Genomic DNA, 11,222 nt, shown 5'->3' with positions numbered 1-11,222 from the left:
CAGCATTCGAAATCTTTTCAGAGCAGGCAGTGCCTGCATTTCCTGGGGCAACCAACACCTGTTTGACATGATTAGACTGTGCAAGTTTCCAGGCCAGTGCGTGTTCTCTTCCTCCATTGCCAATTACAAGCACTCGGGCTGCCATTGCTGTCTGCAAAGCAGGAATTCAGAAGGCAAGTAAGAGCTGCAGAAAGAAAACCACAATTGATATTTCAGAATGCACATACTTTACAAATCACCATTTTTAAATATGATGTATTCCAACGATTCATTTGTGACAAATTAGGATGAAGTAATTTGTGAAATGAAGTAATTTGCGAAATATGACTCTATTCATAAGGATTAGGGAGGTATTTTAAAAATGGGGCAGATGGGCCTAGAGAGCTAGGTTAAGGAGTGAAATAGTAACTTTAACTCCTTAAAAGGTTAAAAAAAAATATCTATGAACAATAACCCTTCTTTGGGTTTTTAGAAGGTATGATAATCGAGCTTCAGTTAAAAATGAATCCTGATGTTTTAAATCTAGACCAGAACTCAAAATAACTATTTTTAAATCTTGTGATCTTCCGCTGCAGCATGAAAGCCGCCTAGACAATACACAAGTAAATGAATGTGGCTCTGTTCAGTAAAAACTTACAAAAACAGGCCATGGGCAGTAGGTCATAGTTTGCCTATCTCTGCTTTAAGCAATAGGAAGTAATCAGAGGTTTATAAAGAATAAGCATGGCTGTGTTGTAATAAAACTATTGTTTATGGGTACTGCAATTTGAATTTTATAATTTTCACGGGTCGTAAAAACATCGTTCTTTTTTTCTCAACCATTTAATAACCTAAAAGTTATCCTTATTTGGCGGGCTGTACAAAAACAGGTGGCAGGAAGGATTGGCACAAAGGTCATAGTTTGCTGACCTCTGATTTAAAAAATTAGTGCCGTATTTTAGAAAACCGGTGGAGAAGGCAGAAATCAAATTTGAACATGTCTCACATTAATTCTGGCATTTGATTCTGAGCAGGATGGGTGCAACAGCTATCTCTCAACTGGTTAGCAGTGTGCCTTTGGTAAGCTTTACTATTTGTAATTCAATTTCTTCACATCTTAAAAGATGGGAGAAAATTTACCTTACAACGTTACTTTAGGATGAACTGAAAGACATTTATATAAACAATTAGTATAATTTCTGACATTCAGCAGTAGTAAATGTTAATTTGTTATATTTTATTAAGTACTTTTACTTAAATTGATGCTTTAGAAGTTCTAACAGGAAAAAAACCCTAAAGAACAATTTGGCACATTAATTTACGTATTTTCAGAAGACATTTAATTATGTAGAAGGTAAACTGAAAATAGGAAAAAGAGGACTGAAATTTGTAACTTTTTGTGAGATGCTAGAATTATACATTTAAATAAAAACTAAGCTGATAATAGAAAAAAAGAACATTTTTTGAGCACTTACTTTGTGCCAGGTGCTATGTTCTAAATGCTTTTCATGAACCACCCGGTTTAATCTTCCTAATTCTATGAAGTATATTACCATCCCCACTTTACAGATAAGAAACTGGGGTACAGTTAAGTAACTTGCAGGTCAGAGCTAAGAGGGGGTGGAGCCTGGATTACAACTGAAGCAATTTTGCATCAGGTACTTCAACAATGAGATGGTGGTCGTTGAAAACTTGCGGGGGAAAACAATTACTAAATTATCGTCTCAGAAAGAGAAAAGCTATTTTAGTTTAATGGAAACACAGATTTGCCATGTGCACTGAAACATTGGAAGTAAACATAGCTTTAAATCTAGAGAAAATATTACATTTTGTTTGAATAAGAGGGGGAAAAGGAGGCAGCCTAAACAAATCTACACCAGGAATGGTTAGGCCTAGGTTCTAGTCAGGGTGCCTTGCTGTGGTTTGATACTCAGTCCCTTATTAACTAGGATACCTTGAGGGGCTTAATTCACTTTCTTGGGGCTCAGTCATCCAAATGAGTAACATAAAGAGATGAAGAGTGCCAGGTCCTTACCAGGAGCGGAGCCTGGCTTTCAATGGATTTTATGAGTAATATAAAGTAGAAACCAATTACAGTAGCAGACTAATCTGCTAGACATAATGGGTGCATAACAAGAAACTATGCAACTTAGGTTTATGACCTTAAAAAAAAAAAAGCATAAAGATACAAAAAGGCCCTGCATCTTAAAATGGAGGGAAAGGGACAGATCCAATGTAAACCTCAGTTAAAAGTGAAAAGCACATGGCGAACCCCCACTCACTGCATGCTAAACCAGCTCCTATAGCTATCTCTCAACTGAAGTTAGGGCATTAAATTTCTGATATTAGACTCCCCAAACCAAAGCATAAATGTATTTTACTTAAAAAGCGGAAGAGGGCTTACGCACCAACACAATGTCGACTCAAGGCCTCTGACCGCTGGCACTCAAAACGTTCGCGGCACGCTTCGAGCTCTAGCGCCCGATGCGCGCCGGAAGTCAGCCGCGCTCCTCTTCCCCTGCTCCGGCCCGCCCCCCGCGGAGGGCTTCGCGAACCTCCCCATTGGTCAGCGCAACCCCCCTCCCGCGAGGTAATGAAGTGTGTTCCCTCCCGCTCTTGGGTGCGGCCTGAGCCCACTCCCCAGCAAAGCTCGCAAGCCTTTCCTTGCGTGCTTATAATGTGATACTACGGCCCCCGGTTCCACCTAAGGTCTCTATTCCACCTGAAGAACCTCCCGGTCTCTGAGGAGGGGGAGCGCCCCCAAACGCAAAATCTACACTTAGCTAATTGTGTGTTGCTAGCGAGTCAGAACCAAACAGCTACAGTGATAAAGTCTCGTGAAACGCCTGGCTCATGACTAGCATGCACCAGGCTTTGAACGCAGGTCGCTCTAGACCTATTGCTTAAAAACAAAACTGATTATAGGATGTCACGGGGTAAAATCGTGTCCTTCCTATTGGCATCATTGTGGGTGGGGGCGGGTGCTGATTAATGATTGATTTCCCGGATGCATCTCCCTTGACGAAACAACTTGGGAATAATGTTGTAGGCCCCGTGTTCAACACCATGTTGCCCTTTTTGCTCCCTTTCCTCATAGCATTTAATCGCGGGCGTTTAGTGGCTAAAGTAAACCTCTTAAGCTCCTAAACACTGTTGGAGACTGACAACTTAAACTGACAAAAGTCGCCTCGAGAGACTTCTCCTGTAATGGCGCCTGCGTCAGTCACTAACATGGCGGACAGAGTCGTGCGCGGCGCAAACGTCAGCATCTTTACCCCGGCCGCTCAGAAACAGCGGAGGAGAGCAGGGCCGTGCTCATTGATTGGTACATTGGCGGAGCGTGGAGAGCCACGTTCCCACAGGAGCCAATCAGGACTGCGAGAGACGGAATTGGCCCCTGCGCCTCCTCCCGAGGCATTCTGGGAGCCTGGAGGACTAGCGAGGAGGAGTTGAGAGAACGGAGCGGACGCCATGGCGACCAACATCGAGCAGATTTTTAGGTCTTTCGTGGTCAGTAAATTCCGGGAAATTCAACAGGAGCTTTCAAGGTAGGCGCTTCCCAAACTCTTCTGCTCCTAAGGGGTCGATAGGGCACCATGTACCCTTCCGTAGCACCTTTATTCAGAGACGCCGTCGTTCCCCGCCTCAGGCCCCGCTACAGCCCCGCCTGGGCCTGGGATCCATTTTCCGCCCCCCCCCCATCCGCTCCCTCCCTTCCCAGCGAGAAACTTCGCTCTTTCCGAGGTAACCCCAGACTTCTCTCCAGAACCGAGTTAAGAAGCTCACTCTTCTCCGTTTGGTCATGCCCTACCCTTTAGTTAGTAGGCCTGGTTGTCCACTAGGGACGGGCCTAGTTCCTCCTCAGCTCCTCCTCCGCCGCCGCGTTTCCCCTCCCCCTCTCAGCCTCCGCGGATTTCGCCGGCCGGTGCCTATGACCGGAAAGGGTCTCTAACGGCCGTTTTTTGAGTAAACTTAAACACGCCTTTTACTGCAAGCTTCAGACCACTTGGGGGTCGGGATCTTCTAGTAAGATTATTTGGGCCCTACTGTCCTGTGGCTTCCACCGGGCAGCATTCTAAGATTCGGAATTCAAATGAAAACAATTCAATTAATGTTAACTCCTTTGACAAATATTTCGAGTTGAGAGTGGAAGGGGACTTTGAATTAGTAATTTTTTAATTTAGCAAGTGAAAGGTGGGCTTTGCGTAGATCTAAATGTTTATGTGATACCCTTGCCCCAATTGATATATTTGAACAACAGTTTACTTTTTGCCATTGCTGGTAGACTTTATGTAGTTTATCCTCGGTTCCACCAAATTTGAACGAGAAGAGATTTCCAAAGAAATAGTTGTTTACTCAAAGGAAAATAGCGTGGGTAATGCGGTTGTTAATTGGTTGTCTTTCAGTATTTTTTGCTTTGTGTAACGTAAATATCCTGAGTTCGAATGTTTTTGCTAGTTGTAGTTTAAAAGTTGAGAGCAAGAGCAATAGGTGATTGAAAATCAGTGGAAAACGCAATTGTAAATTAAGTGCTCGAGTTAACCTAGGGTTATTGGGGCAAAGATATAGTATGGCTAGGATTATTTTTACAGGATATATTGTTTTTTAAATGGGAAATATATCCGCTTACTCATTCCGTTGCTTTAAAAAATTTTGTTACATGCTTGTGTTGTCAGGATGATGAGAAAAGACCCAAGCTAAGGGAATATATTTTTTTGAAACTTGATAAAATAGTTGCGTGCAATAAGTACTTGTGTTTGCTTATTGTAATCTTTTATACCTTTTAAAAATCAGTTTTTGTGTTAGGAAATGTTTTGTTGTAGAAAATTTTTAAAAATTAAAAAGAAAAAAAACCCCACCATGGTTATTGATGTTTTTTAATCCCCCCCGCCCCCGTTTGTGGACAGCTGCACGTACATGTTTTGTGAAATGTGATCATCTATGTTGGTTGTTTTTTCGCCTAATATATATTGTGAGCAAGTTTGTCTTATATCGGTCTCCGTAATCTTTCGGGACTTTTGTGACATTTTTTCATGGTTCCATAAAGTTCTGTAGGAATGTATTGATGGATATTTAGGTGGTTTGAAATTTTCATCCCTTTCTAGTAATTGAGATAAACATCCTGATAGCTTTAAGATGGTTACATTCTCATAGATTGACTGGTGGTTTTTTTTTTTAGTTGTACTTTTCTGATTTTTAAAACTGTTGCCTTTTTAGTGAGGTAATTATATATATGTAAGTGTTTAGGAAAAGTGCTTCTGAAGGAAAGTCTAAAGAATATTAGAGAAAGCAATTTATTACTAGAGGAATATTTAGCTTTTCAAATAACATGTAATACATTATCGGTTGTAAAAACAGATTTTTTATTATTTGCCATTTTGGTGAGCTTTATGTTCCATCTATTTTAACATGTGTCAGTTTGGGTAAGGAGACTGAAATTTAGATAGTTAAATTATTTATTACATAAAGATGGTGGTTAGGAGTATGAGCTCTGGCTTTGAATACCTGCTTCACCTCTTTTAATAGCTGTGTGACCTACAGCTAGGTTTCTTGTCTTCTCTGTGCCTCATTTCTCATTTATAAAATCAGAATAGTGCTGATTTTAGAGTCTCGTTAGGATCAGATGAGTTTAAAAAATGTAAAACCTTGTGACACTGTCAACAAATGTTAATTATGTGATTCATTGTGTTAGCAAACCAAATGTTCCTTAATTACAGTTAACTACCAATTTTTTTTTTGACCATTCATACTTTTATCAGGTAGTGGAACATACTTGTTCCATCTGTTTTGTTAGCTAAAATTTAAGTTAGATTAAATTGAACGTGTTCTTGAAATTATTTTTCAAAACAATTTTGCTAATTTATACAAAAATAGTAAAAATGACCAGGTAAATGATATGTTCTTATGTCTTCTATTTTTTTTAGAAGAATCTTTAAGATTCTTCTAAAAAAACCCCACAAAACACCAACCCCCCCCACACACACACACAAAACAAATGAACAAACAAAACAAAAACAAACTCATAGATACAGAGAACAGATTGGTGGTTATGAGGGGGGATTGGGGAGGAGGGAGGAATGGGGTCAATGGTATGGTGATAGATGGTAACTAGACTTTTGGTGGTGATCACTTGTAGTGTATACGTATGTTGAATTATAAACTGCACCTAAAGCCATACACACGCTAATTTTACCTCAATTTAAAAAAATGAATTGATTTCACTTATATGTGGAATCTAAAGAATAGAATAAATAAGCAAACTAATCAGAAACAGTTTCAGAGATATAGAAAAAAACCAAGGTTGCTAGATGGGAGGGGAGTGGGGATAAGGGAGAAGGTGAGGGTGTTTGAAAGCACAAATTTGGTAACCACAACATTGCCGTGGGAATACAAAAGACAGTTTGGGGAATATAATCAATAATGTTATAAAGATTTTGTAGGGTATCTGATAGACACTTGTCTTATTAGGGAGTCCACTTCATGGGTGGTGTAGATGCCTGACCACTGCAGTGTACACCTGAATTTGAATAATACTGAATGTCAACTGTAATTTAATATTTATGTCACAGGATGTGGAGCACAGCATAGGGAATATAGTCAATGGTATTGTAGGAGCTATATAGGATGTCAGAGGGGTAGTAGATTGGGAAGGGGGGGTTATAGTCAATCCATTCATTTACTGTTGGTATAAATGAATTGTCACTTGTTTTACATGAAATTTTTTGGAACTCTAGGAATTTTTTTTAATATTAGAATTTTTGATGACTGGGTAAAAATTATATAAATGTATTTTTATATAAATGTATTTTTCTTTTTAAACTTTGTGGCATTTCAGTAACCAATCAACCTAAATCTCATCAAAGGCTACATGCTATCCTATATACTTGATGGCTAACTTTGTGTTCCTTGATACTGTTGATGGTGATTGTGATCCATGCACAGGTGTGGCTTTATAGTGGCGATAGCTTCTGTCATAAAATTGGGTCATATATTCTTTGGATTTGTGATTGTGATCTTATAATAGTTTTTCTCTCCTGAGATAAATATGCAGGTAACCGAAATCTAAATCAATTTATATTTCTGGGAGTATTTTGTTGGGAAAAAAAGATGAGCTTAGAAACCTAGTTTTAAAGACTTATTCTTAATTTTCACAGTTCTGAAAACTTGGTGTAAAAATAAGAATGTACCAATTACAAGTAGATAGTGTTAAGGAAGCACTACTGGTAGGGAATGTAACCTGAAAGAAATACAAAAATGGTGAATATTAATATAAGATGATTTTAATCAGTTGAGTTACAAAATTTAATGTATAATGTGGTAAAAATATTAATGAATTTTGATAACTTTTCTTGTAAAGTGGAAGAAGTGAAGGCCAGCTCAATGGTGAAACAAATACACCTACTGAAGGAAACCAGGCAGGTGATGCAGCTGCCTCTGCCAGGAGTCTACCAAATGAAGAAATAGTTCAGAAGATAGAGGAAGTACTTTCTGGGGTCTTGGACACAGAACTACGATATAAGCCAGGTAAGTTGGAGATAATGAGCTGTCTCAAAAACTTGAAGTTTTTTTTAATGGTTAACAGCATTATTTCGTGACTGCATGGTATTTAAAATGTTCATTAGATCTAAAACTTCAATAAATTTAAGTTTTAGTGTAATTGGTTTACTGAAGAATTTGTTTGAATTCTTTGAAAATACAATTGTTACTGAAACATGAACATTGGTGCATTTGTTTGCTTTACTGGGAATATAACTTTGATTCACTCTTACAGTGCCCCAGTGCTAGGATTTTGAAAGTGGGTTTTCCTTGAACAGTTGTGTAAATGTGCACTTTGGAAGAAGGTACAGGAGCCTAGACCACATTTGTAATAATTTTAAAACCCTGGACAGTTTTATAAACCATGTATAGAGATTACCTTGTGTTTGCACCCACTCCTCTTAAAAGTGCGGAGAATGCAGAGGAATCATTGCTTGGATATTTAGCATTTTTGGAGTTGATTAAATAATTGATGCTTAGAAATAAAAGTTATGATCAACCACAAAAATAGCAATATCAATAGTTTTAGAAATGGAGTATGGTATTTTTTTATTATTTTTGGTATAGGGTATGGTAAAAAACAGACTATACTTAGATTCATAGTACTAGCAACTTTTTCTTGATTGAATTATAACTTAGCTAACATTTGGTGAGTAATAAATGATAGAAAACGATTAGTTTTGCTCTGGTCTTGTGTGTTGACGACCCCCCCCCCCCCCCCCCCCCGGGTAATCTTAAGGGGCTAGGTTTCTGATCAGCTTTTCTAGGATCACTAAGATCTAATTTGATACTGGCATTAGAGTAAATCCCACCTGGTTATAAAAGTGCACTATAAACCACTCTTTCAGATAAGCAGATTGAAATGTTAAGTTATTTGTTAAGGGTTGTAAGAAATTTCTTCCCAAAATGACATTATTATTATTGTTATTATTTTAGTAGAAACATTAAAAAATTGTTTCTTAGTAATTTTAGAAGATTATTGGGGGGGAAGATGTTATTTTTATTAGGATATAACGTGGGTGTAATAAGGTAAAATTCATGTTCCATATTGATGCTTTACATTTGTTGTTCAGACTTTTGTGTACTGTATAAAAGCAATCACTGGTATTTGATGAGGGCTTACTACATGCCAGGCATTGTTCAGTGTACTTTGTGTGTTTTAACTCACTGTCCAATCACTGTGGGAGACAGTGTCAGTAATTTGGCCAAGTCCATTTATCTATTGAGTGGTAGATTGATTCAGGATTCAAAAACCGACAAGTTTGTTCCAGAGCCAGTGCCATTTTGCTTCCTATATAGACAGAGGTTATGAAAGTCACAAAATTATTTAATGTGGGTACTTTTTATAGGAATTCTAACATTGATAATATTAAAGATATTATTTAAAAGTGTTGTTTAAAAGTAATGTGATATAATTTGAGAGCTGGAGAAAATAATTGTTTTAAAGTGAACTTAGTTGAAACACTTTTTAATGTAATTCAGAGTTTTTGTTATAACTAAGAACTTATTTTTAACCTAGGCTTTAGTTGTAGAAGTATTGGAAAGGTGTCAGTCTTCAGATAATCGGTTTATGGAAAATAGTTTATTTGGTAACTTTTTATTTAACAAGAAGTGTTATACTATGCTGTCTTAACATTGATTGTAAATTTTGGCTTATGTGATTTAAGTAAATCTACTTTGAGGAATGTTTGACAAATTAAAATTAATTTCTCTTAATTTCAGACTTGAAGGAGGCCTCCAGAAAAAGTAGATGTGTGTCTGTACAAACAGATCCTACTGATGAAATTCCCACCAAAAAGTCAAAGAAGCATAAAAAGCACAAAAATAAAAAGAAGAAAAAGAAGAAAGAAAAGGAAAAAAAGTATAAAAGACAGCCAGAAGAATCTGAGTCCAAGCCGAAATCACATCATGATGAGAACATGGATTTAGAATCGGATTCATTTTTGAAGTTTGATTCTGAACCCTCAGTGGTGGCACTGGAGCATCCTGTAAGAGCCTTTGGCCTGTCTGAGACCAGTGAGTCTCCTGCAGTTGTGCTAGAACCTCCTATAGTATCAATGGAGGTATCACAGCCACACACTTTAGAAACTCTGAAGCCAGTTGCAAAAACTGCAGAACTGTCAGTTGCATCTACGTCAGTAATCTCAGTTCAGTCAGAGCAGTCTGTGGCCATAACGCTGGAACCATCCATGACAAAAACCCTGGATTCTTTCACAACAGCACCAGTGCCTACTACAACAGTAGCGCTAAAGTCATCTGAACCAGTCGTAACAATGTCAATGGCGTATCAGATGAAATCTGTGCTGAAATCTTCGGAGAGCACACCTCCAGAGCCATCAAAGATCATGTTAGAGCCTCCAGTAGCAAAAGTGCTGGAACCATCAGAAACCCTTGCGGTATCATCAGAAACACCTACTGAGGCGCACCCTGAGCCAAGCACATCAATAACAATGGATTTTCCAGAGTCATCTGCAACTGAAGTACTAAGATTGCCAGAGCAGCCTGTAGAAGTACCATCGGAGATTGCAGATTCATCCATGACAAGATCGCAGGAGTTGCTGGAGCTGCCCAAGACCACAGCATTGGAGCTGCCGGAGTCGTCGGTGGCCTCAGCGATGGAGTTGCCGGGGCCACCTGCGACCTCCATGCCGGAGTTGCAGGGGCCCCCTGTGACTCCAGTGCTGGAGTTACCTGGGCCCTCTGCTACCCCGGTGCCAGAGTTGCCAGGGCCCCTTTCTACCCCAGTGCCTGAGTTGCTAGGGCCCCCTGCGACAGCAGTGCCTGAGTTGCCGGGGCCCTCTGTGACATCAGTGCCACAGTTGTCACAGGAATTGCCAGGGCTTCCAGCACCATCCATGGGGTTGGAGCCACCACAGGAGGTACCAGAGCCACCTGTGATGGCACAGGAGTTGCCAGGGCTGCCTGCGGTGACAGCAGCAGTAGAGTCGCCGGGGCAGTCTGCTGTAACAGTAGCAATGGAGTTGACCGAGCAACCTGTGACGACGACAGAGTTGGAGCAGCCTGTGGGGATGACAACGGTGGAACACCCTGGGCAGCCTGAGGTGACAACAGCAACAGGGTTGCTGGGGCAGCCTGAGGCAGCGATGGTGCTGGAGTTGCCAGGACAGTCAGTGGCAACAACAGCGCTGGAGTTGCCAGGGCAGCCTTCGGTGACTGGGGTGCCAGAGTTGCCAGGGCTGCCTTCGGCAACTAGGGCACTGGAGTTGTCGGGGCAGCCTGTGGCAACTGGGGCACTGGAGTTGCCTGGGCAGCTCATGGCAACTGGGGCACTGGAGTTCTCGGGGCAGTCTGGGGCAGCTGGAGCACTGGAGCTTTTGGGGCAGCCTCTGGCAACAGGGGTGCTGGAGTTGCCAGGGCAGCCTGGGGCGCCAGAGTTGCCTGGGCAGCCTGTGGCAACTGTGGCGCTGGAGATCTCTGTTCAGTCTGTGGTGACAACGGAGCTGTCAACGATGACCGTGTCGCAGTCCCTGGAGGTGCCCTCGACGACAGCGCTGGAATCCTATAATACGGTAGCACAGGAGCTGCCTACTACATTAGTGGGGGAGACTTCTATAACAGTAGGAGTGGATCCCTTGATGGCCCAAGAATCCCATATGTTAGCTTCTAACACCATGGAGACCCATATGTTAGCATCCAACACCATGGACTCCCAAATGCTAGCGTCCAACACCATGGACTCCCAGATG

General features: G+C 40.6%; 2 protein-coding genes across 2 annotated transcripts in view; one reads left to right on the top strand and one right to left on the bottom strand.

Moving 5' to 3' along the window:
• Positions 1–2,850, bottom strand: part of GART (phosphoribosylglycinamide formyltransferase, phosphoribosylglycinamide synthetase, phosphoribosylaminoimidazole synthetase) — a gene marked incomplete at its 3' end in the record, with an annotated part of 53,774 nt that extends 50,924 nt beyond the window's left edge. Inside the window, 2 exon segments of the mRNA XM_019626945.1 lie at positions 53–184; positions 2,388–2,850. Of these exon segments, the coding sequence (XP_019482490.1) occupies positions 53–145 (93 nt within the window).
• A 556-nt stretch (positions 2,851–3,406) lies between these two features.
• SON (SON DNA and RNA binding protein) overlaps positions 3,407–11,222 on the top strand; it is a 32,509-nt gene continuing 24,693 nt past the window's right edge. The window contains exons 1-3 of the mRNA XM_019626951.1: positions 3,407–3,527; positions 7,337–7,503; positions 9,238–11,222. Coding sequence (XP_019482496.1) covers positions 3,451–3,527; positions 7,337–7,503; positions 9,238–11,222 — 2,229 coding nt within the window. The 5' untranslated portion in view covers positions 3,407–3,450. The remainder of the gene's footprint in view (positions 3,528–7,336; positions 7,504–9,237) is intronic.

Source organism: Hipposideros armiger, unplaced genomic scaffold (assembly GCF_001890085.2).
Source record: "Hipposideros armiger isolate ML-2016 unplaced genomic scaffold, ASM189008v1 scaffold_695, whole genome shotgun sequence".
Taxonomy (NCBI): domain Eukaryota; kingdom Metazoa; phylum Chordata; class Mammalia; order Chiroptera; family Hipposideridae; genus Hipposideros; species Hipposideros armiger.
This window is presented reverse-complemented; position numbering and strand designations above follow the sequence as displayed.